Consider the following 26,708-nt stretch of genomic DNA (forward strand, 5'->3'; position numbering starts at 1 on the left):
TGACATGTGTGTAGCTTGGGGGCCTTAAAAGGGGGATTTCACTGTATTAGAGTGAGTTAGCTACTGACATGTGTGTAGCTTGGGGGCCTTAAAAGGGGGATTTCACTGTATTAGAGTGAGTTAGCTACTGACATGTGTGTAGCTTGGGGGCCTTAAAAGGGGGATTTCACTGTATTAGAGTGAGTTAGCTACTGACATGTGTGTAGCTTGGGGGCCTTAAAAGGGGGATTTCACTGTATTAGAGTGAGTTAGCTACTGACATGTGTGTAGCTTGGGGGCCTTAACAGGGGGATTTCACTGTATTAGAGTGAGTTATCTACTGACATGTGTGTAGCGTGGGGGCCATAACAGGGGGATTTCACTGTATTAGAGTGAGTTAGCTACTGACATGTGTGTAGCTTGGGGGCCTTAACAGGGGGATTTCACTGTATTAGAGTGAGTTAGCTACTGACATGTGTGTAGCTTGGGGGCCTTAAAAGGGGGATTTCACTGTATTAGAGTGAGTTAGCTACTGACATGTGTGTAGCTTGGGGGCCTTAACAGGGGGATTTCACTGTATTAGAGTGAGTTAGCTACTGACATGTGTGTAGCTTGGGGGCCTTAACAGGGGGATTTCACTGTATTAGAGTGAGTTAGCTACTGACATGTGTGTAGCTTGGGGGCCTTAACAGGGGGATTTCACTGTATTAGAGTGAGTTAGCTACTGACATGTGTGTAGCTTGGGGGCCTTAACAGGGGGATTTCACTGTATTAGAGTGAGTTAGCTACTGACATGTGTGTAGCTTGGGGGCCTTAAGAGGGGGATTTCACTGTATTAGAGTGAGTTAGCTACTGACATGTGTGTAGCTTGGGGGCCTTAAGAGGGGGATTTCACTGTATTAGAGTGAGTTAGCTACTGACATGTGTGTAGCTTGGGGGCCTTAACAGGGGGATTTCACTGTATTAGAGTGAGTTAGCTACTGACATGTGTGTAGCTTGGGGGCCTTAACAGGGGGATTTCACTGTATTAGAGTGAGTTAGCTACTGACATGTGTGTAGCGTGGGGGCCTTAACAGGGGGATTCACTATATTAGAGTGAGTTAGCTACTGACATGTGTGTAGCTTGGGGGCCTTAACAGGGGGATTTCACTATATTAGAGTGAGTTAGCTACTGACATGTGTGTAGCTTGGGGGCCTTAACAGGGGATTTCACTGTATTAGAGTGAGTTAGCTACTGACATGTGTGTAGCTTGGGGGCCTTAAAAGGGGGATTTCACTGTATTAGAGTGAGTTAGCTACTGACATGTGTGTAGCTTGGGGGCAAAGGGGGATTTCACTGTATTAGAGTGAGTTAGCTACTGACATGTGTGTAGCTTGGGGGCCTTAACAGGGGGAGTTCACTGTATTAGAGTGAGTTAGCTACTGACATGTGTGTAGCGTGGGGGCCTTAACAGGGGGATTTCACTGTATTAGAGTGAGTTAGCTACTGACATGTGTGTAGCTTGGGGGCCTTAACAGGGGGATTTCACTGTATTAGAGTGAGTTAGCTACTGACATGTGTGTAGCTTGGGGGCAAAGGGGGATTTCACTGTATTAGAGTGAGTTAGCTACTGACATGTGTGTAGCTTGGGGGCCTTAACAGGGGGATTTCACTGTATTAGAGTGAGTTAGCTACTGACATGTGTGTAGCGTGGGGGCCTTAACAGGGGGATTTCACTGTATTAGAGTGAGTTAGCTACTGACATGTGTGTAGCGTGGGGGCCTTAACAGGGGGATTTCACTGTATTAGAGTGAGTTAGCTACTGACATGTGTGTAGCTTGGGGGCCTTAACAGGGGGATTTCACTGTATTAGAGTGAGTTAGCTACTAACATGTGTGTAGCTTGGGGGCCTTAACAGGGGGATTTCACTGTATTAGAGTGAGTTAGCTACTGACATGTGTGTAGCTTGGGGGCCTTAACAGATTTCACTGTATTAGAGTGAGTTAGCTACTGACGTGTGTAGCTTGGGGGTCTTAACAGGGGGATTTCACTGTATTAGAGTGAGTTAGCTACTGACATGTGTGTAGCTTGGGGGCCTTAAAAGGGGGATTTCACTGTATTAGAGTGAGTTAGCTACTGACATGTGTGTAGCTTGGGGGCCTTAAAAGGGGGATTTCACTGTATTAGAGTGAGTTAGCTACTGACATGTGTGTAGCTTGGGGGCCTTAAAAGGGGGATTTCACTGTATTAGAGTGAGTTAGCTACTGACATGTGTGTAGCTTGGGGGCCTTAAAAGGGGGATTTCACTGTATTAGAGTGAGTTAGCTACTGACATACATGTGTGTAGCTTGGGGGCCTTAAAAGGGGGATTTCACTGTATTAGAGTGAGTTAGCTACTGACATGTGTGTAGCTTGGGGGCCTTAAAAGGGGGATTTCACTGTATTAGAGTGAGTTAGCTACTGACATGTGTGTAGCTTGGGGGCCTTAACAGGGGGATTTCACTGTATTAGAGTGAGTTAGCTACTGACATGTGTGTAGCTTGGGGGCCTTAAAAGGGGGATTTCACTATATTAGAGTGAGTTAGCTACTGACATGTGTGTAGCGTGGGGGCCATAACAGGGGGATTTCACTATATTAGAGTGAGTTAGCTACTGACATGTGTGTAGCTTGGGGGCCTTAACAGGGGGATTCACTATATTAGAGTGAGTTAGCTACTGACATGTGTGTAGCTTGGGGGCCTTAACAGGGGGATTTCACTATATTAGAGTGAGTTAGCTACTGACATGTGTGTAGCTTGGGGGCCTTAACAGGGGGATTTCACTGTATTAGAGTGAGTTAGCTACTGACATGTGTGTAGCGTGGGGGCCTTAACAGGGGGATTTCACTATATTAGAGTGAGTTAGCTACTGACATGTGTGTAGCGTGGGGGCCTTAACAGATTTCACTGTATTAGAGTGAGTTAGCTACTGACGTGTGTAGCGGAGCCTCTTGATATAGGGCAGAAATCAAAAGTAAAACAGAAGGTTGTCTTATTCGTTTGTTGGGTGGTGTCTTTCTTTGTTTCGTTCTGTTTTCTAGAGGTCTCAGTGGACACTGCTTCCTTGGAAAAGTGTGATGTAGCGATAACTGTTAGAATGTTTGCATGTGTAACCAAGCGTATGAAACACTCGAATTACCTTTGTAGGCAAAGCCAGTCAAAAAGGAATGACTTAGTGGCTGAATTATTAGTCCTATAAAGATCTGTTTTTGCTGATCTCAAAGCAGTCAGACTCTATCCCAAACAACTCTCCACAATCCAGAGGTGTCCTGTCTAACCGGCAGTCATTAAAACGTATGAGCTATAGATATCTTAGCTCAAGGCCGGGAGACAACTCTGCAGAGCAGCCGCTGTGAAACATGTATACATGCATGTATATATGTGTGTGTGATTGAGTAATGGGATTGAGTGTGTGTGTGTGTGTCTGTCTGTCTGTCTGTTTGTATGTATGTGTGTCTTTTAAGCTATATTTACACATCTACTTCATATTCAACAGGCAAAGTCTTCTGACCCCCCTAATGCCTAGCCCAGCAAAGAACCAGCCCAGGCAGTCTGTCACAAGGCAGAGAGACCAGTCATTGCATTCTAATCACCAAGGAAGTGACACAAAGTTACACTCCACATCTCAGCAAAAAGTCAACAACTCGCAGTCAACATCTCAGCAAAGAGTCAACAACTCGCAGTCAACATCTCAGCAAAGAGTCAACAACTCGCAGTCAACATCTCAGCAAAAAATCAACAACTCGCAGTCAACATCTCAGCAAAGAGTCAACAACTCACAGTCAACATCTCAACAAAAAATCAGCAAGTCACAGTCAACATCTCAGCAAAGAGTCAACAACTCGCAGTCAACATCTCAACAAAAAGTCAACAAGTCACAGTCGTCATCTCTACAAAAAGTCAGCAAGTCGCAGTCAACATCTCAGCAAAGCGACAAGAAGTTGCAGTCTACATCTCAAGAAAGGGCTTCCAGGGACTTCCAGTCTGCTGAAGACTACCTTGCTCGTGCCACTGCAATTGGACAGTCTGAAGCAAGTCAAGACTCTGAGCAAGTGGACAAAATTGTTTCGAGTTCAGAGCAAAGTTCGGCTGTGCCGTTCCATTCCTTTCAAGATCTGCTGGCTGTGAGAATGCCCAATGCTTTCTTCAAGCCCATTCCTGTCAAGTCAGGCAAGCCGAACAAGCCTAAACCTGATTCTTCATGATAATTGTCAGCAAAGGTGTTGAACTTATACCTTGAAACTGTCAAACTTGTGGAGTCACAACAGGAGGCATTGCCCGAGATACCCCCAATGCTTTCTTCCAGCCCATTGCCGTCAAGTCTGGCAAGCGTAAACCTGATTCTTCGTGATCCTTTGATTGTCAGCAAAGGCGCTCATGAACTTACCTTGAGACTGTAAAAGTTGTGGAGTTGCAGCAGGAGGCATTGCCCGAGATACCTGTGCCGTGATGCCTTTAGTTCTGTCACACATTTTGTGATGTGAATTAAGCTCCTTGCTCTCCCGAAATGGAGGTGAAGGCAGAGTGTGTGCCGCAAGTTTATTCAGCTTGAGTGGACCCACAAATCTTTAGAATAGTGACGCTTTGAGTAGACTTTAAAAGCATTCGATCAGAGGGTGTTCAGTTGAGTAGACCTAAAATAGCATCCGCAATTATCTGTTCAAAGTGTATACTTGGCCAGACTTACTTTTGAGACACTGGTATGGAACAAAACCCAACCTGGCTTGATCCATCTTCCAGTACCTTGGATTAGAGTCCCTTTATTGACACACTAAACATTTAACTTATCTTATCTTATCCCTTGATTTGTGTGCCTGCATGCCTCCCAGGACTATCATCCACTGAGCCTTACACCCTGACGAGCCTAATTACACCCTGACGAGCCTTACACCCTGACGAGCCTTACAACCTGACGAGCCTTACACCCTGACGAGCCTTACACCCTGACGAGCCTTACACCCTGACGAGCCTTACACCCTGTCGAGCCTTACACCCTGACGTCACCCTTACACCCTGACGAGCCTTACACCCTGACGAGCCTTACACCCTGACGAGCCTTACACCCTGACGAGCCTTACACCCTGTCGAGTCTTACACCCTGACAAGCCTTACACCCTGACGAGCCTTACACCCTGACGAGCCTAATTACACCCTGAAGCACAATCGACTCCGCTATAAATGAGGAATATCCGATTCCGGTGAATTCGTACACTGTGGTCAAGAAATAACTAGCGAATTCTTAAATCGACACTCTTGGACACTACAAACCTTCATCTTTTGAGATTTCCGATCACTCTTTTAACAGTCTTCAGTCTTCAGGCTGCCGCAAAAAAATAAAAATTGACCCTTGCGTTCAGTCGGACCATATAGACCTATATCGTGAGCGAGTTTTAGCGTCAACTAAGGTGACTCGAGTCGAACCGGAGGTCGCAAAAACTCGGTCCGGTACGACTGGAGTGACGTCACCGGTTAACCAACTTTCAACCTTGCTTCCTGCGTAGGGTCTCTCCAGTTCCAAGATGGCTGCCAAGGCGAGGTGAGAAACTTCTGCAAATATTTTTTGACAAAGTTACGGATTGTGAGAAGACATTTGTTGTAAATCACTTAGCCTTTCAAAAATTAAGGATACTGGGTTGGATACTGTCTTGGTTTTAATGCATTTTATTTTAGCAGTGATGTTTATTTTGGGAAGAAATGAGGTCAACAGGAGTTTGGGTGCGATTTCGGCTCAAATGTACTTTAGCGCCCTGAACTTTTACCCGGCTGTTTTGCGCTCGATTTTCACGCTCACTTCTTCATTGACGTTCGAATCGATAGTTCGATGTTTTGGCATTACATTCACATCAACAATAAAACAGTACTGCTTGTTCATCATCGTCGTCCATCAACTCTCCACAACAGTAAATCCGTAACGCGCTTGTCGCCATCTTGTTGCAAGGGACGCGACTGGACACAACCCAACAGCGTTTCCGCGAAGAAAAAACCAGACATGCGCAGTGACCCTACCGTAGCTCAACCCTGTTCCTCGCGAAAACTCGCTCTATAAATATAGGTCCCTGGTCAGACTGAACATTTGCTAGCAGACTCCCCCTTTCATAGGAGTATGGAATGGTGGGGTGGCCGGGGCACACAGGTGCCGGATGTCTTTGGAAAAAAGCGCATCACCAAGGGCTATAATACTGACTCCAAGCATCACCCAAGGGCTATAATACTGACTCCAAGCATCACCCAGGGCTATAATACTGACTCCAAGCATCACCCAAGGGCTATAATACTGACTCCAAGCATCACCCAAGGGCTATAATACTGACTCCAAGCATCACCCACGGCTATAATACTGACACCAAGCATCACCCAGGGCTATAATACTGACTCCAAGCATCACCCAGGGCTATAATACTGACTCCAAGCATCACCCACGGCTATAATACTGACTCCAAGCATCACCCAAGGGCTATAATACTGACTCCAAGCATCACCCAAGGGCTATAATACTGACTCCAAGCATCACCCAAGGGCTATAATACTGACTCCAAGCATCACCCAGGGCTATAATACTGACTCCAAGCATCACCCAGGGCTATAATAGGGAGAGCTGGAGGGAGATAGAGAGAGAGCTGGAGGGAGATGGAGAGAGAGCTGGAGGGAGATAAAGAGAGAGAGTGCAATAGAACCTGGTCTGGGGTAACAAACGCCAACACTACCATTTTGTTTTTTGTCAAAGCCTAAGCTGCGTCTTGGAATGAAAAATGACTGAAGACGATGGGATAATTATAATGCCTCTCAAGTAGCATTTAGCTTCGATGGGATAATTATAGTGCCTCTCAAGTAGCATTTAGCTTCGATGGGATAATTATAATGCCTCTCAAGTAGCATTTAGCTTCGATGGGATAATTATAATGCCTCTCAAGTAGCATTTAGCTTGTTTAGCGTGTCCGTTTTTAGGCTGGCATTGGCAAAGGCACCTGCTTCTGAATCTGAAAAAGGAATCAGATGCGTGGAGATATTCACGTTTTATGAAATAATTTATACATTTTAGTGATGCAGATTTCTATTGCTGTTTTTGATCAGTTTTGTAAAGATATTTAAGTGACTGTTTCTTTTTCTCCCACTGTTTTAATGATTGTGTTGATGTTTTTTGAATCTTTTAAAATGATGCAATATTTTATATTAAAGCATGTTTATTCTTGCATGAACATTGAGATGTATTAATATGATATCCTCATATGCATTATTGTGTACAAGTGAAATAAAAGATTTTGTTTTTGAAAAAATGGTTGATGCGAACAATTCAACACACACGAACGCTCTGTAGCACAAACACACTGTCACACACTCTCTGTAGCACACACACACACTGTCACACTCTCTGTAGCACACACACACTCTGTAGCACACACACACACACACTCTGTAGCACACACACTCCCTGTAGCACACACACTGTCACACACACTCTGTAGCACACATACTCACACACTCTGTAGCCCACACACTCACACACTGTAGCACACACACACTCTGTAGCACACACACACACACATTGTAGCACACACACTCCCTGTAGCACACACACTGTCACACACACTCTGTAGCACACACACACACTCTGTAGCACACACACAGTCACACACATGTAGCACATACACACACACTCTGTAGCACACACTGTCACACACTCTGTTGCACATGTATACACACACACTCTAGCACACACACACACACTGTAGCACACACACACACACTGTCACACACTATGTGGCACACACACTGTCACCCTCTGTAGCACACACACACACACATTGTAGCACACACACACACACACTGCCTCACTCTGTAGAGCACACACACACTCTAGCACACACACACACTCTCTGTAGCACACACACACTGACGCACACACACACTGACACACACTCTCTGTAGCACACACACTCTAGCACACACACACTGCCACACTCTGTAGCACACACACTGTCCGACTGTAGCACACACACACTGCCACACACTCTAGCATACACTCCCTGCAGCACACACAAAGTCAGACTCTGTAGCACACAGTCACACACTCTCTGTAGCACACAGTCACACTCTGTCGCAAACACACACTGTCACACACTCTCTGTAGCACACGCACACTGTTCAAAAGTTTAATCAAAGCTTTTCCAGTAACTCTACCCCCAAAAGAGCAAAAGGCAAAAAGGACATTTAAAACAATGAAATTGAAAGAGAAAATATTAAAATATAGCTGTGACACACAACACACTATTATACATGTATATAATATGAACGCCATATGATAACAAAGATGAAACATTGTACAGCAACTTTTATCACACGTACTGTTACAATTTGGTGAAAATACATTCAGCAGACAATAAGAAATAGACGCCCAGTGTTATAAAAAGAAAAGTTAAATTGCAATTCCCTTCACATATACTGGATCATGTACAAGCAGAAAATGTAGTAACTTAATGACATCGTTATAGGAACTGTAACTTTTCAACAATAATGAAAAAACAAACACTCAAAAGACAGAATATTTCATAGGGATGCAATGATCCAAAAGGTACTATATAATATAAATGATAAATATGTACACTTCATTTATCCTCCAAAAAGGTGCAATATTTCTTCAGATTTCTCTGTCAGGGCAATACTGATTTGTTAAACGTTTCAAAAAATAAAGTGAATGATGTCAGAAGTTTCACCTTTAAATTTTACTTAACTTTAAAAACAAAAGAAAGAAAAAATCGAAGAAGAAAAAATAAATAAACCAAACATATGACAATGAACATTGCTCACTTGATTTCAACATGTTTTTGAAATAATTCACAATTTTTAAGAAAGACAAATCATGAAAAGAAATCATTGTATGCAAATTTACTTGGCACACACCCACACACAAACATGCCAACTAAAAATTGTTCCATCAAACCAACCACTGCATTCAGCACAGCACAATAACAACGGCTCAACATAAAAACATAATCCTAGCACATTTGTTATGCCCTAAAACACCCCAATGTGAATGAATAGGTTAAGTCTTTTGTCAAACTCCTAAGCCTAATAACGGAAATAAGTTAACTGTTCTGTGCTGGCAGTCCCCCCAATGATATTTACTTCATTTATTCATTTATTTACTGATCAGAAAAAGATGATGGAGGGGGGTTGTAAAGTGAGGTTGCCACTAACGACACTTGGAAACAGCAACTTTCAAACAATTTCAAAGAGCAAAACCAAAGCTGCAGATTGCCTGCCACAATACAAATAGAATTTTAACACATTGAGAAAGAGACGGATCAAGAGAGAAAAAACATTGCTCACTGAACAAAGTAAAACCCTCGCGTATCATTTTTAACACACCATTCATGTACACATAATAAATAAATGAATGGCAAATGTACGTGAACCTGAGATCTTCATTTATCACTCCATCATTTGTTATGATTTTTCACTCAACACTTCCCCTCACTTCACCTCACCCTCTTAGATCTAGCCAGGCTTCAACATGGAATAAGACAATCCCTCCACTTGGTCACATACCAACAGCACTTAGCAGTCAGGGTGTTGATTTTTGGTATGTGACTGAGTGGAGGGATTGTCTTATCCTATGTTAAAGCCTGGCCAGATGGAGGTGGAGTGAGCCTTTTAGGCTAACTGTTTCTCTGCACAACTAAGCAGAAAATGTAACCAAAAGAAACCATAAAATAAAGATAAATGTAGATATCTTCCTGAAGTTTTTTTTTTAACGGCGCCATTCAACCGTATAGCTTGGACTTTATCAACAAAATGATGTAAAATGTACTTGCATGCAGGGCTAATGCACTGAAACAAACAACACATAAGCAACTTGTGTCTAGTACAGATAACAACACATCTGTTAATTGACTTTAACAATGCCACAGTCCTGATGAGTTGAAGTGTAAAAATCACTGTTAAACAGTACCTGTCATTTGCTGGAATTTGTAAACAACAGCAACAAAAACAACAACAATAACAATTCAATCTTAACATAGTCTTTGACAATTGGTGACACAGATCAACTGGGAAGAAAAACTTTCTTTCTTTCTTTCTTTATTTGGTGTTTAACGTCGTTTTCAACCACGAAGGGTTATATCGCGACGGGGAAGATGGGATAGAGCCACTTGTCAATTGTTTCTTGTTCACAAAAGCACTAATCAAAAATTTGCTCCAGGGGCTTGCAACGTAGTACAATATATTACCTTACTGGGAGAATGCAAGTTTCCAGTACAAAGGACTTAACATTTCTTACATACTGCTTGACTAAAATCTTTACAAAAATTGACTATATTCTATACAAGAAACACTTAACAAGGGTAAAAGGAGAAACAGAATCCGTTAGTCGCCTCTTACGACATGCTGGGGAGCATCGGGTAAATTCTTTCTCGTCCCAACCAATATGGGACTCCCCCTAACCCGCGGGGGGTGGGAAGAAAAACGTTTCATGGCGTTCATGCTTCTTGCAACATTCATGCATGTGTAACAGTAACCTTCACCTTCACTGTGCCTCACTAAAACGTCTGTATCTCTGAAACTATTGGGAATTTTTGATTAAGACTTCATGTAATCCTCTAACACCACAGGACCCTCCCATCCACCGCTTTCTGAAGGATTATCTTTGTAAACAAGGACATGAACAGAGGTGCATTTCTTGGTGGCATAGTGTTTCATGTTACAATAAAAACTGATAGATTAAAACAAAAAAAAGCCAAAATAAACTTTCAGTGATATAAAACTGGACAAAAAATACCATCTACCAAATGCACTTTCCCCTAAAAGCACCCACTTTTTTATTTTATTTTTTATAAATCACATTAAACGTTTCTGCACAGAAACTTGGTTAGGGAGCTCAGAAAATGTGTAAACCAAATCAATTTAACCCTTCCTCTATGGTGTCTTTGTCACACCAAAATGCTAACAGTACATGGCACAGTAAAATCACTGTACACAGAAAAGCTAGGCTTCACAAACGGCGCAGCAATTGACAACAATGCAAAGTAGCTCTTTGTTATAGACACTGAATTGTAATGTTTAAAGTATGGATTTGTACATATGTAGGGAATACTGGAAATTTTGCTTGAGCAACTTCACACACAAAGGCACACACATAAATAGTTACAGCATACCTGTAATAGCTGAATTCCGGAAATAACTTTGTCAGAAAAAGAGAGACACGGACAAGATTTGTGGCTCTCTTAAGATTTTTTGGGGCGACTGAATTATTATTATTATTTTTTTTTTGCAACGAATATCCCCTGTAATTGTTATAAACATTTCTTACTTATGGTTTACTTACAACAGACAGTAATTACCAATAAATACATTGTCAAATCAAATGGGACTGTGTTAATGTTACACAAGGAACTTTCTTCCTGGAGCCCCACAACTCTGTCTTGAAGATTATGCATACCTTCAGTGCTAATAGTATTTTGCCAATGTTTTCAGTCAGATATTTTCATAATGAGTCACATTTTTCATGCACATTTAACAACAACAAAAATTTAGAAAGGAAAATCACTCGGTGTGTTGATTAGAAAAATAATTGATGAGTTCAAACACAAAGAGAGAAAAACGACATTAAGGAAGTGAACTGAAACAAATGCATCATTATGATGTAAACAAAACAATAAAGTGTGATTTATCATAAATTGAACATAACTCAACAGAAACATGAGTTCAATACTTGGTTTTTTAAATGTATTCTTTTCTTCCAGTGTAAGTCTATATTCAGTCAAACAAATCAGAAAAAAACCAGTCACATGACCCTGGATAAAACCACAATTTAACCCCCCCCCCCCCCCCCCCCACCCCCTTTATTTCTCAGATACATTCTGAACAATGTACTATGAAGACAGAATTTCATAAATATTGCTGTTACCTTGGTTCTTCTATTACGATCCCTTCTTTTCCTCTCGGAGTCACGCTCCTACTCAAACAATTTGACTTAACCAACATCAGATCTGTCCAGACTGTCATGGGAGATAAGGTCATATCGCCACTTGGACACATACCAAACATTAAGAGCCTGGCTACTGTTTGTGTGTGGGCTCAGAGTGGTTTAAACAAAATTCATTCATCAGATGGGCGCATTGGCCTTGTGGATAATTATTATTCTCTTTATTTATATAGCGCCTTATCCGAAGTTCAAAGCGCTTTATGCCGTGTGAGATGGAATTTTTTACACAATAATCTTTTTTAAGACATCAAAAAAAAATTTTAAGACATCAGCCTCTTAATTGGAAGGTTGTGAGTTCAAATCCCGGCCAACTTATGTGCAGACCTGCTAGTGCCTTATCCCCCTTTGTGTGTACACACAAGCACAAGACCAAGTGTGCACAGAAAAGATACTGTAATCCATGTCAAGAGTTCGGTGGGTTATAGAGACACGAAAATACCCAGATGTTACCCCGAAAGCGGCATATGGCTGCTTGATTGGCGGGGTAAAAACGGTCATACACGTTAAAAACCCACTCGTGCAAAAGCATGAGTGAACGTGGGAGTTTCAGCCCATGAACAAAGAAAAAGAAGAAATTAATTCATCAAAATATTTCTGCTCTATCTAATCTCTCCTGAAAGCCTGGACATGGACAGATCTGACGTGGTCACACAGGAAGGAGTGTGCATTTAACCATGACAGTTGTTCCAGTAATATTTTACACAACATTCTCACATGCACCTACACACACACACACACTGTCCGCATAATCTAACACAGCCTTAAAAATCACCTAAATTCTAACTAATCGTAAACCGTTAATATTGGACATTCATGAGAAAAAAAAATCCATTTCAAAGACACAACCCGAGGATTTATATTTGTTCTCAAAATTCTCATGATAACTTTGCCATCTATCACATTTGGCAAACATGCGGTGCAGACCATAGATACACTTCACACTGTTCCATCACCAGCTATCATTCCGATTACAAGTTCATAAAGTTAAAAGTCACAGTTATTCCCCTAAGAACAGTTTTGTTCACGATCTGAGATCTGACTGGGCCTTCACATGGGTCCAGACCATCCCTCCACAGACCTGGGAACCCTTGATTTGCACTGGGCCTTCACATGGGTCCAGACCATCCCTCCACAGACCTGCGAACCCTTGATTTGCACTTGAGTATTCTCAAACAAACTTGATGTATTTTCAGAAAAATGAGCGTATTCCACACAGCATTTGAACATCCATGATCCAACATGCTTCACACGCGTCCGTCACACCGTTAAGTAAGTTTACCAATACATTTAAAACAAATGCTTCTTTCAATGTTTACTGACAAAAACTGTAAGTGTAATCATGTGTCAAAATATTGGATCGGCTTCAGGATTGGCTTGTGAAGAAAAATACCGTATTTGACGGATTACAAGACGCACGTTTTATCAGCCGCACCTCCGACTTTTTAAAAAAAAATTGGGACGAGCCACGTATAGGCTGCGTCACTATATTAGCCGCCGTCGAAAAAAATATAATCAGATCGTGTCAATCAATCAAAACAACAAGGCAAACGAAAGTACGGTATTTGGCGAAATCGGCTCTGAGAATAAACAAGTGAAACAAAGAAAAAAAGTGAAAAAGTTTGAAGAAAAATATCACACACACAATTTGTAACATGTAGTCCCGCCCGGAATAAGCTTTTTTGGGATGATTTACGACTTTTGCGCGCATTTCGAGCAGACGAAAACACAACATGGCAGCTCTCGCTCCTCCAACTATCGCGAGACACAAAAAAACGAAATCTCGCACACGCGAGATCCTGATACATCGGATGTTTTTCTGTGCGCTATCTTGTCACGACGACTTGTTGACAAATGAAGATTCGCGAAAGAAAGAGAAAAGCGCCGAGTCTTGAGTAGAGAGCTAATAAAGTACCGGTAATCGCTAATCGAGCGAAATGAAAATTCGCGGCGACTTCCATTAGGTGAATGCTATTCAAGTTTAGGTAACGTTTTAGCCGCATCTTTTTACAAGCCGCAATGCGATTTTTTTTGTTTTTAAAGTCGCGGCTTGTAGTCCGTCAAATACGGTAGTCCAGTAATTATTCTCGTATTTTTCCCCACTAACCGTACTCAATCAATCAATCAATATGAGGCTTATATCGCGCGTATTCCATGGGTACAGTTCTAAGCGCAGGGATTTATTTATTTTTTATTTTATTTTTATTTTATGCAATTTATATCGCGCACATATTCAAGGCGCAGGGATTTATTACTGATCGTATTCTAGACAATCATGCGTACTAAATACGGCGAAATCGTATGGGTTCCCATGTCTTCCTCCACTTGAACGCATAACGTAACTCAGTATCCTGACGACTTCCTGTGCAGAGCTTGATTTTGTTAAGGAATTAATTTCCCAGATTGACACTAGCACTGCTTTTAATAAATTGATTCATAAAACCTTTTTTTTTTAAATCCGACCGCACAGAAAGCATCAAGGATGTTCCAAGTACATGGATGGCAACATCGCATGTAAAAGTCTGCCCAGATCTGAGATGCTGAGCTGAATTGTTCACACGGCAAGGACCGTGTCTTTAAACATTCTAAAGTGAAAAAGAAATCGTACAAGTCCAAAGATAACATCAAACAATGTACTTTCTTTCTTTATTTGGTGTTTAACGTCGTTTTCAACCACGAAGGTTATATCGCGACGGGGAAAGGGGGAGATGTGATAGAGCCACTTGTCAATTGTTTCTTGTTCACAAAAGCACTAATCAAAAATTTGCTCCAGGGGCTTGCAACGTAGTACAATATATTACCTTACTGGGAGAATGCAAGTTTCCAGTACAAAGGACTTAACATTTCTTACATACTGCTTGACTAAAATCTTTACAACAAGAAGAGCAAACGCTCGATCGAGTCACTTTCGCAGTTCTGAATATTATATGAGGCATCAGATGGACAGGAAGAAATTGCTATTCACAACACAATGAGTCACGTTCACATAAAATTTGAGCCCGGTCACTTTTATAGTTTCCGAGAAAAGCCCAACGTTAAGTTGTGTGTTGCCGAACAGAAAAGGCTAGTTATCTCCCTTGTTTTTCTGATAACGTTCGTAAAAGGCTACAGATGTAAATACTTTGATGTAAAGAATAATCCTACAAAGTTTCAATCACATCCGATGAACTTTGTCAAAGATATAAAATGTCTAATTTTTCCTTTGACGCTGACCTGTGACCTTGAAAAAGGTCAAAGGTCAACGAAACCATCGTTAAAGTGTAGAGGTCATTGGAGGTCACGACTAAACAAAATATGAGCCCGATCGCTTTGATAGTTTCCGAGAAAAGTCCAACGTTAAGGTGGTGTCTACGGACGGCCGGCCGGACGGCCGGCCGGACGGACGGCCGGACAGACTAACACTGACCGATTACATAGTCACTTTTTCTCAAGTGACTCAAAAATTGACTATATTCTATACAAGAAACACTTAACAAGGGTAAAAGGAGAAACAGAATCCGTTAGTCGCCTCTTACGACATGCTGGGGAGCATCGGGTCAATTCTTTCCCCTAACCCGCGGGGGGGGTCAAACAATGTACAGACAGCAAATGTGCTCAAGCACCGTAAAGATAACGACAACAGTTTTAGGCAAGAAGATTAACAATTATACCAAATAGAGACAAAAGATAGATTTGTTATTTTTAAAAAAAAATGGCCAACCACAAAATTAACATACTTTGCGGTAACTGGAGATAAGGGGCACAACTCCCTCAGTCACTCTTCTGGCTTGTTCTGCAAAGAAACAAAAAGAGAAATTAAAATATTCATTTGTCAATTTGTCTTAAAATCTGTTCAGTACTTACTTGAATTTGCATTCTACGCTTATATACATATATATAGCACATACATACAAATCTAAGGAGACAAAGTCCCCTCCCTAGCCTTCAAAACACATCCAGACAATATTAATGTTATCCTTTCATCCCTACCAAATATTTTCAAGGAATAAGATAATATATATGTTACTTGCATTATTGACCGAAATATCACATTTTACACAGATCGAGACTGACAGTCAAAGACTGTCAAGAACTGAGTAAAATGTCATATTTTGTTCAAAAACACAAATAACATTTATGTATCAATCGATGTTAGTTTTTCCTTTTATTTTTACAATTCAACGCACACAAAAATGCACTCTGTCGTAGTCTCCACTTAAAAAACGCCTAAATATGAGTTTTTGTCGGACTGTGACGTCACATGGCTCAAAGAAGGATAATCCAATATTCAATCGATACATTACCTGCTATTCCGACTTGGTCGTGTGACAGACGTTTTCTTCCACACGAGATTACGTTGATTGTCTAACGAAGCCGTCAGGCTGAGTTAGACATCAGCTAATCGAGTGTGGAAGAAAACTCTGTCACACGACCAAGTCGGAATAGCATTTATGTCTCACAGCTTCAACAGAGGAGAGAACAAACACGTTTTGTGTACTCAAGCTTGACAAACCTAAACACAGGAGCAGCCATTGTGGAGAGATCTACTTTTTGACGGAAGTGACCGAACAGCTGTGAATGACGTCACAGTCATCGTCACAGTCTGTATCTTTTGAAGCATCGCATTCTTCATGACGTCTTTCTGTGTCTGCATCCGCGAAATGTTTGTTCATTCCGGAATCTTTGTCATCTATGTTCAGAACTCTGTCCTTATAGTTTCAGACTAACAGGCCTTCTGAGCGAACCACTTTCCAAGGGCAGCTAAATTCGCCTATGGAAACAGTACTGTCATCTGGGGTGCCGTTTTCAGTATTCTGAGCGTTGAAGAATTTGTAAAGAGAAGAAACCATAACAGCAGGAGAAATAAAAGTCGTGTGTGCATTTTTTGGCTTTTGGAGGGACGATTTTGAGTTTGAATCCGTGCTTGCCATGCTCCTAAAGCGTGTAACATACACCAGACCTGTTTACCCTAAACCCGAGGCAAGAGTACTTTCCCAAAAAGTTGAGTGTATTTTTCAAAAAGTTGGTGTACTTTGCAAGCAAAACCATATGGGCTAGGGAAAATGTACGTGTTTGTGTAAGAATAGCATGTCTTGTGAACACCTTCAGAATTTAACTCCTTCCAATACAACAGGGATAAAACAATTTTATTTACCTGTCAGTTTATAGCATTATAACCAGTGTCTTCCAAACAGATTGATAATGAAAAGATGAAGTTCGTGAAATAACATCTGCGGTTGACAGTGGCAAGTTCATTTTTACAATCATCTCAGAAAACCTTGCTTCAGCACGGACTACAGCCTTTTCTTCTGGCAGGATTTGCTTTGCGGGAATGAACTTCATAATTCCTTGGCAGCTTTCAGCGGATTTCTTTGCAGCAACCTTGTCCAGGTGAGTTTTGGAAATGCAGTGTCGTTCGATGTCATATTTCCCAGCATGGCGGCAACAGAGAAATCTGATTTACAATACTTGCAGTGTGCATGAACTTTTCCCATAGTAGACTCCACAATTCCTGGCGCTTTCTTATATTTCTCCAAGAAAATCTGCTGCTTCTGCTGTTTAGACTTGGTACAGTCATCCGAAACTGACACATTTTACCGCTTCATTTTGCCACGATTGTCCAGACGATCGCACGTGCCAACAACTGAACAAGGTTTCCACAGCTGAAGACTCGCTGTCATGGTTATCTCCCTTCGACCGAAACCGGTATCAGTTGTACCATCCCGTAATCAGCACACCAACACCGGAAAACGTATTCTAGACTTTTTCTTATGCGTATTTTGTGCGTGTGTCGCGTATTTGCGTACCGATAATAATTTGGCGTACAAAATACGCCCAAATCGTAATGGTAAACAGGTATGCATACAATCTTGCACACGTTTGCTTTAGTAGTGGCAAAGAAGGAAAGCGTGTGACATTAGATGATGTTTGTAAATAACTCAGTCAGGGTGGTGAAAAAGTGAACATTGCTTTTAATGGGGCAAACTTTCCACCATGGCATTACAGGCCAATCCCTAGTGAGGGGTGTGTCTGAAACATGGCATTACAGGCCAATCCCTAGTGAGGGGTGTGTCTGAAACATGGCATTACAGGCCAATCCCTAGTGAGGGGTGTGTCTGAAACATGGCATTACAGGCCAATCCCTAGTGAGGGGTGCGTCTGAAACATGGCATTACAGGCCAATCCCTAGTGAGGGGTGTGTCTGAAACATGGCATTACAGGCCAATCCCTAGTGAGGGGTGTGTCTGAAACATGGCATTACAGGCCAATCCCTAGTGAGGGGTGTGTCTGAAACATGGCATTACAGGCCAATCCCTAGTGAGGGGTGTGTCTGAAACATGGCATTACAGGCCAATCCCTAGTGAGGGGTGTGTCTGAAACATGGCATTACAGGCCAATCCCTAGTGAGGGGTGTGTCTGAAACATGGCATTACAGGCCAATCCCTAGTGAGGGGTGTGTCTGAAACATGGCATTACAGGCCAATCCCTAGTGAGGGGTGTGTCTGAAACATGGCATTACAGGCCAATCCCTAGTGAGGGGTGTGTCTGAAACATGGCATTACAGGCCAATCCCTAGTGAGGGGTGTGTCTGAAACATGGCATTACAGGCCAATCCCTAGTGAGGGGTGTGTCTGAAACATGGCATTACAGGCCAATCCCTAGTGAGGGGTGTGTCTGAAACATGGCATTACAGGCCAATCCCTAGTAAGGGGTGTGTCTGAAACATGGCATTACAGGCCAATCCCTAGTGAGGGGTGTGTCTGAAACATGGCATTACAGGCCAATCCCTAGTGAGGGGTGTGTCTGAAACATGGCATTACAGGCCAATCCCTAGTGAGGGGTGTGTCTGAAACATGGCATTACAGGCCAATCCCTAGTGAGGGGTGTGTCTGAAACATGGCATTACAGGCCAATCCCTAGTGAGGGGTGTGTCTGAAACATGGCATTACAGGCCAATCCCTAGTGAGGGGTGTGTCTGAAACATGTGAACAAAGAGCATGTGTAGAAAGTTTGCCTCAATGAAAGCATTCTCTCTTTCACAACCAACACCCCCAGACCTGGGAACCTCTGTTTTGCACTTGGAGTATTCTTAAAGAAACTTGGTGTCATTTCAGAAAAATGAGTGTACTCTACACAGCATTTGAACTTCGCTGATTTAAACATGCTTCACGCGCGTTTGTTGCACTGTTAATTAAAGTTTACCAATACATTTAAAACAAATGCTTCTTTCAAAGTTAATTATCATAAAAATAAATAGGAATGACACGAAAGCTCAAAAACGGGTGTGTCAAAATACTGGATCGGCTTCCGGATGCGCTTGTGAAGAAAATAGTCTGGGTATTTTTTTTGTCGCTTTTTTTCCCCACTGACCGTACTAATTGTATTTTAGACAATCTAGCACAAAATACGGCAAAATCGTATGGGTTCCCAGGTCTGCACCCCGACAGTTATTTGCAAAGTTGGTCTATTGGACACGGGCACTCACTGAGACTTGCTGGGGCTGGATGAGGTAACCCCGTTGTGCTCCGACTTTGAAGGAAACATGAACTGGAGGAATGTGCAGGCAGAAAGCAGTAACGCAGGTATAACAAAACCCACGTAGTGGAGGGATGCGTACACCTGTCAAATACAGAGAAGATTAAAATCAGTTTTATTTTAGGCAATACAATGTCCACAAGTTGAGACAGATTAATTCTTCCCAGTTAAAATCAGTCTTCAGGTCCTAAACTCAAGACACCAAAAATTGAATGCTCATCAGTAATTGCTTTAAGTTGGACTCTGGGTGTAGAACTACAATCATAAAAAAGAGGTTCATACTGTTTTGTAACTTAGAGAGAAAAAACAATCACAAACAAACAACAAGCAAACAAACAATAAACAAGAAGGGCAAAGCCCATACGACTCACATGCTTGACCTCATATAACTAAACCTAGCAATGACATCATACACTAAGAACTGCTTTAAACATTTTTCCTACCCAAGGTCAAGGTCATCCAAGGTCATGCAACACAAAGCTGTTAATTCAAGACATAGGAAGTACAATGGTGCTTATTGGCCCTTTCTACCATGAGATATGGTCACTTTTAGTGGTTCACTACCTTATTTTGGTCACATTTCATAAGGGTCAAAGTGACCTTGACCTTGATCATATGTGACCAAATGTGTCTCATGATGAAAGCATAACATGTGCCCCACATAATTTTTAAGTTTGAAACAGTTATCTTCCATAGTTCAGGGTCAAGGTCACTTCAAAATATGTATACAATCCAACTTTGAAGAGCTCCTGTGACCTTGACCTTGAAGCAAGGTAAACCAAACTGGTATCAAAAGATGGGGCTTACTTTGCCCTATATATCATATATAGGTGAGGTATTCAATCTCAAAAACTTCAGAGAAAATGGGGAAAATGTGAAAAATAGCTGTTTTTTAGACAACATTTATGGCCCCTGCGACCTTGACCTTGAAGCAAGGTCAAGATGCTATGTATGTTTTTTGGGGCCTTGTCATCATACACCATCTTGCCAAATTTGGTACTGATAGACTGAATAGTATCCAAGAAATATGCAACGTTAAAGTTTTCCGGACGGCCGGCCGGATGGCCGGACGGACGGACGGACGGACGGACGGACGACTCGGGTGAGTACATAGACTCACTTTTGCTTCGCATGTGAGTCAAAAAACCCATGTTTTTCTTATATTAAATTCAGACAGTCCATTGAAGTTTCAGTACCTAAAGTATACTGGTAACAAGCAATATGGCCAAAATGCATATAAATCAAGACAGAACAGGCACACAAAACTGTTGGGAGAGCTTTAGAAATTCTGTCTGCAGAGTATTGGTAAAATTGAACCCGGAGTTTTTTTTCTTATACAAACTTCAGTACCGAAACTATACTGGTAACAAGCAATGTGGCAAAAAAGTGCACGGCACCTAAACCTTGTTTACGCAACCAAATTGTGCAATGAGCAAGATGCCTGATATTCCAACAAAGATGCCTGATATTCCAACAAAGATGCTTGATATTCCAACAAAGATCTACTCACGCCGTTCCACTTGCTGTACTGGAGTAAGGAGAAGCCCACCAGGGCGAAGGACAGCAAAAACGTGGAATATATTTTCTTCACTACAAATAACACAGGCTGAAGCGCTGGGATTCCAAAAAACTGGCGCAGTGGTCCTATCCGCTCCACTGTGCTTGCAATCTGAAATAAATCACAGTCAGGTGAACTGAAATGAAAAGCATCACAAATCAAGACGGAACAGGCACATACATTTGGAAAGCTTTCTTTCATTCTTTATTTGGTGTTTAACGTCGTTTTCAACCACGAAGGTTATATCGCGACGGGGAAAAGGGGGGATGGGATAGCCACTTGTTAATTGTTTCTTGTTCACAAAAGCACTAATAAAAAAATTGCTCGAGGGGCTTGCAACGTAGTACAATATATTACCTTACTGGGAGAATGCAAGTTTCCAGTACAAAGGACTTAACATTTCTTACATACTGCTTGACTAAAATCTTTACAAACATTGACTATATTCTATACAAGAAACACTTAACAAGGGTAAAAGGAGAAACAGAATCCGTTAGTCGCCTCTTACGACATGCTGGGGAGCATCGGGTCAATTCTTCCCCCTAACCCGCGGGGGGATTGGAAAGCTTTAGGAGATTGTCTCCAAAGAATTGAAAAAAAACTGAATATGTAGAATTTGTTTTCTTCTTGGAAGTGTTATTTTTATTCCCAGACCTCATGTCAGTTTTCTTTCCTTTCTCAGATTCTCTCGTTTGGCAAATTGTTTGTTTGTTTGTTTGCTTTACGCCCAGCCGACCACGAAGGGCCATATCAGGGCGGTGCTGCTTTGACATTTAACGTGCGCCACACACAAGACAGAAGTCGCAGCACAGGCTTCATGCCTCACCCAGTCACATTATTCTGACACCGGACCAACCAGTCCTAGCACTAACCCCATAATGCCAGACGCCAGGCGGAGCAGCCACTAGATTGCCAATTTTAAAGTCTTAGGTATGACCCGGCCGGGTTTTGAACCCACGGCCTCCCGATCACGGGGCGGACGCCTTACCACTAGGCCAACCGTGCCGGTTGTTTGGCAAATAAGTACAAATAAGTACACACTCTCAGACATGTCTGAACAAGCACTAAATATAGATACAAAAGTTGTAACATTGATTTCTGAGCTTTTATTTGTGTGCATGCCTTTATGCCCTATGATCAATCAATCAATCAATCAATATGAGGCTTATATCGCGCGTATTCCGTGGGTACAGTTCTAAGCGCAGGTTTTTTTGTTTTTTTTAATGCAATTTATATCGCGCACATATTCAAGGCACAGGGATTTATTTATGCCCTGTGAGATGGAATTTTTTTACACAATACATCACGCATTCACATCGGCCAGCAGATCGCAGCCATTTCGGCGCATATCCTACTTTTCACGGCCTATTATTCCAAGTCACACGGGTATTTTGGTGGACATTTTTATCTATGCCGATACAATTTTGCCAGGAAAGACCCTTTTGTCAATCGTGGGATCTTTAACGTGCACACCCCAATGTAGTGTACACGAAGGGACCTCGGTTTTTCGTCTCATCCGAAAGACATGATGCCATTTTTAAACACACCCCAACCCTTCCCCTGAGGAAAGTATAAAAAAAAAGTTTTAGGCCAGTGTAATATTTTGTGGGCTGGTGAATTTCAAATGCTGGCTAACAGAATGTTTCTAATTTTGTTTAACTTCTGGATGACAGCACACAAGGACTTACCTGTCGTTCACACATGGTGTAAATAAACTCTAGGAAAAAGTTGATGAAATAGCCAGTGTCCTGCCCATGCCAGATGGCCAGGTAAAACAATGTCACCGCCTGAGACACCAGTTTGTTGCCCAGGAAACGTAACCGCTTGAAAATGTACCTGCAACAATCACACAAACACTCCACGAGTCAAATACAGAGCATGAACCAAACTGCTCAAAACTGCACCTGTAAAAATCACATATAATATAATATAATATAATAACGGGTATTTATATAGCGCTTTTTAGTTCAAAGCGCGTACGCCGTGTGAGATGGAATTTTTTACACAATATATCACGCATTCACATCGGCCAGTAGATCAACAGCCTATAGGCGCTGCATCCACCTTTCACGGCCTATTATTCCAAGTCACACGGGTATTTTGGTGGACATTTTTATCTACGCCTATACAATTTTGCCAGGAAAGACCCTTTTGTCAATCGTGGGATCTTAAACGTGCATACCCCAATGTAGTGTACACGAAGGGTTCTCGGTTTATCGTCTCATCCGAAAGACTAGCACTTGAACCCACCACCTAGGTTAGGAAAGGGGGGAGAAAATTGCTAACGCCCTGACCCAGGGTCGAACTCGCAACCTCTCGCTTCTGAGCGCAAGTGCGTTACCACTCGGCCACCAAGACCACATATAATACTTGATCAGTCAAATAAACATGGGTGAAAGCTATGAAAATCAAATTGACTGAAAATTTTTTGAGGCAGGGGTCCAGGGGCCGCCCAGGCCCTGGCGGGGTACGGGGCCCCTGCCCCGTTAGGGGGTCCAGGGGGGCAACGCCCCCCGGCCTAAAACGAATTTTTGCATTATACATTGTGATTTTGTGGCCTTTCCTGGCAAAAAAATACACTTTTTGTCACTATCATGCAGGTCAAAAAAATACCTTCAGATTCTAATGATATGGTAAAAAGGGTAAACAAAATCAAAACAATTCACAGAAGTAATCATTTTTCTTTTGTATCTTTTCACACTTGCATCTTCCAACACAACGACACAATTGATAACAATTAACATTGACAACAGCCAATTACTAAATGAAATAGAAACTGAACAACTGAACAACTGAAATAAAAGTTCGAAATATTTAATTATAAGAAGCAAACATTGCCAGACAGGCATTGAAATAAATGATGAAACAGAATGTCACACATGCAAACAGCATGATGTAGCACTGCACAAAGTAGCAACTAAGCCGTAGCATCTCTTATAGTGCAAAGTTCTCAAGGAAAAGCACTTGAGTTTCAAGCACCAAACTTATCACACACAGTTTTAGTTTCATGAACTCCAACCAGTCCCATCGCCATTTGTTGGCTAGACCAGCATCAATAAGATCTGTCCATGCGTTTTCCGTCAAAACCGGTATCTTTGTCGCAGAAATCGTGTCACCACTTCATAATGCCTGCCAAAACGCGAGAACTTTTTTTTATCGTGATGCAGAGCGAATCCGAAAGCGAAGAAACCTCACCTACGGGGTTTACCGCATAGCAGTTCAAAAACGCGTTCCGCTTAAAAATTTATAAAAAAAAAAAAAAAAAAAAAAATTTTTTTATTTTTTTTTTTAATAAAAATTGCGGATTGACGGAATTTCCGTCAGACTTATTTTCAGATTGACGGATTTCAGTCAATTGACGGGCTACTTTCACCCATGAATAAATGACAACAGATAATCGACTATTAAATGTAACAACCTAGCTTGCTCTCACTTGACACTCCAGGATAAAAAGAAATGAAGAAATTGACCAACAGAAGAACAATTTCAGGTGGAATAAATAGAAAAACAGTCGATTGTTCATTAAATGAATGATTCTTATTGTCTTAGGTACCAGGAGATTGGTTCTGCAAGTAGTTCTGTTGCTCTTACTTCCCTTTATCACTTCCAGGCATGGGAGGTTTTTTTTTTCTTTTTTTTTGTGTGCCTCAGTTGCATGCAGTCCGCTTCAAGCTGAAAAATAAATGAAAAGAAAGAAACCCAACGTTTTTGTGTGTTTTTTTTTGGTTTTTTTTCCCTTCTTTCTTTCTTTCTCTCTACAGCTGAGCGTCCTTCTTCATTGGCGTTTTATAAATTTATCAATTGTGTGTGGTTTTCTACAATGGACAAAATCTTGCATCTTTAATGTTGGTTATTGTCTTACAGGCATGGGAGTTGACAACAGTCAAAAAGGCTGACATTTTGTAAGTTTTTGCAAAGTCGACGATGAGAATCGCCTAGCTCTACTAGGGGGGTCCGGGGGCATGCTCCCTCTGACTTTTTGTCTCCAAAGAACCCAAATTGTGCAATTTGGTGTCATCTGAGCTCCAAGTTGGCCATTAAATTCAGTTTTTAGAACCAGTTTTCCTTCCTCCATTATGTTTTCGGCGGACACTTTTGCTTTTTCGGCGGAACAAAAACCAATTTCAGCGGAAATTTGCCTGTCGGCGGACAATTCCCATGCCTGAAGATCTTTTCCAGCAAATTGAAGCGTACATTGGAAAACTGTCCCCCCTCCCCTCCTCCTTCTTGACCCCCCCCCCCCCCAAACTGCCACTCACTGTCCCATCCAGAGATTGGTGTTCGAGTCAAAGGAAGGAATCATGCGCTGAAATGTTGAATCAGCTTCCAGCAAATTGACGCATACATTGGAAAACTGTCCCCCTCCCCCCTTCCTTCACTACCCCCCCCCCCCCCCCCCCCCCCTCCCAACTGCCACTCACTGTGCCATCCAGAGGTTGGTGTTACAGTTAAAGGAACGAATTGCGTGCTGTAGCGTGCAGCCCGTTTCCAGCAGTTTGACGCGTACGTTGGTACAGCCGTCCCACAGCGGTTGCTTGTTCTCGTCCAAGTTGTTGTAGCTTAGCCCGCAGAAGATTATCGCTCCTTCCTGTGAGAGAAGAGAGAAGAGAAAATTCAAATCTACCTAAATCATAGAAAAATTAAATCAACCTATAATCATAGTAAAATTAAATCTACCTAAAATCATTGAAAAATAAAATCTACCTAAATCATAGAAAAGTAAAATCTACCTAAAATCTACCTAAAATCATAGAAAAGTAAAATCTACCTAAATCAGTAAATAATAATAATAATAATAATAAATGAGCATTTATATAGCGCAACATCATAACTTTACAATTATGCTCTTTGCGCTTGACACATTTAAAATTAAAACAAAGTTATACAAGCATTTACATCTACATTCATAGTCAGCAACGCTTAATTAAAAGCATACACCATCAAACATACATACAAAAGATTCTATGATAGTAAAGTAAAATCTACCTATATCATAGAAAAATAAAATCTGCCTAATTCATAGAAAAGTAAAATCCATCTAAAATCACAGAAAAATAAAGTCTACCTAAATCATAAAAAAGTACATTTCTAACAAAATCAAGGGAAGATAAGTTGTAAGATTATGTCAGGAAAAGAGGATTCACATTTACGAAAAGGGAGAACAACAACAAGCACCCTTAGTTCTTCACTTCATCAGAAAGAAATTTGGAGAGAGGGAGAGAGAGAGGGGGAGAGACTGACAGAAACAATGCAAGAGAGAACTACTATTGAGACAGGAAGGACAATTCTCGTCTCCATCCCCATCCAAGCAACACATTTTCCAGTCACTTAAAAAAAAAATGAAAAGAAATGAGAAGAAAAATTCGTACCGTCAGCAGCCAAGATCCGATGTATTTATGGAGACACGTCTTGCCCCATATTATCAGAAGCACACACTTGAGCAGGAGTCCTCTTTCCTGCAAATTAAAGGAAATAAATCAATACATTATCTCATAGATATACTTTTAGCCAACTGAAACCTAAAAATCTTTAAAAGAAAATTTAATTGGCTCGAGATTCAGACGTCTCAAATACGTTCACTTTCTCCTGCTATTAAATTAAAGACTTTAAAAATTCAGGAAATAAGTGTATGAGAAATTCTGATTTCCTGATTACCGTACT

At 41.5% G+C, this 26,708-nt stretch overlaps 2 protein-coding genes across 2 annotated transcripts in view; one reads left to right on the forward strand and one right to left on the reverse strand.

Moving 5' to 3' along the window:
* The window catches only part of LOC138978891 (uncharacterized), a 42,969-nt gene extending 36,258 nt beyond the window's left edge, over positions 1-6,711 (forward strand). Inside the window, exon 13 of the mRNA XM_070351699.1 lies at positions 3,494-6,711. Coding sequence (XP_070207800.1) covers positions 3,494-4,202 — 709 coding nt within the window. The 3' untranslated portion in view covers positions 4,203-6,711. The remainder of the gene's footprint in view (positions 1-3,493) is intronic.
* A 1,422-nt stretch (positions 6,712-8,133) lies between these two features.
* The window catches only part of LOC138978892 (lysophospholipid acyltransferase 5-like), a 60,478-nt gene continuing 41,903 nt past the window's right edge, over positions 8,134-26,708 (reverse strand). The window contains exons 8-14 of the mRNA XM_070351700.1: positions 26,417-26,503; positions 25,469-25,635; positions 22,736-22,883; positions 21,000-21,158; positions 19,440-19,573; positions 15,691-15,746; positions 8,134-13,114 (exon numbers count right to left, since the gene is read on the reverse strand). Of these exons, the coding sequence (XP_070207801.1) occupies positions 15,725-15,746; positions 19,440-19,573; positions 21,000-21,158; positions 22,736-22,883; positions 25,469-25,635; positions 26,417-26,503 (717 nt within the window). The 3' untranslated portion in view covers positions 8,134-13,114; positions 15,691-15,724. The remainder of the gene's footprint in view (positions 13,115-15,690; positions 15,747-19,439; positions 19,574-20,999; positions 21,159-22,735; positions 22,884-25,468; positions 25,636-26,416; positions 26,504-26,708) is intronic.

Source organism: Littorina saxatilis, linkage group LG10 (genome assembly GCF_037325665.1).
Source record: "Littorina saxatilis isolate snail1 linkage group LG10, US_GU_Lsax_2.0, whole genome shotgun sequence".
Classification (NCBI taxonomy): domain Eukaryota; kingdom Metazoa; phylum Mollusca; class Gastropoda; order Littorinimorpha; family Littorinidae; genus Littorina; species Littorina saxatilis.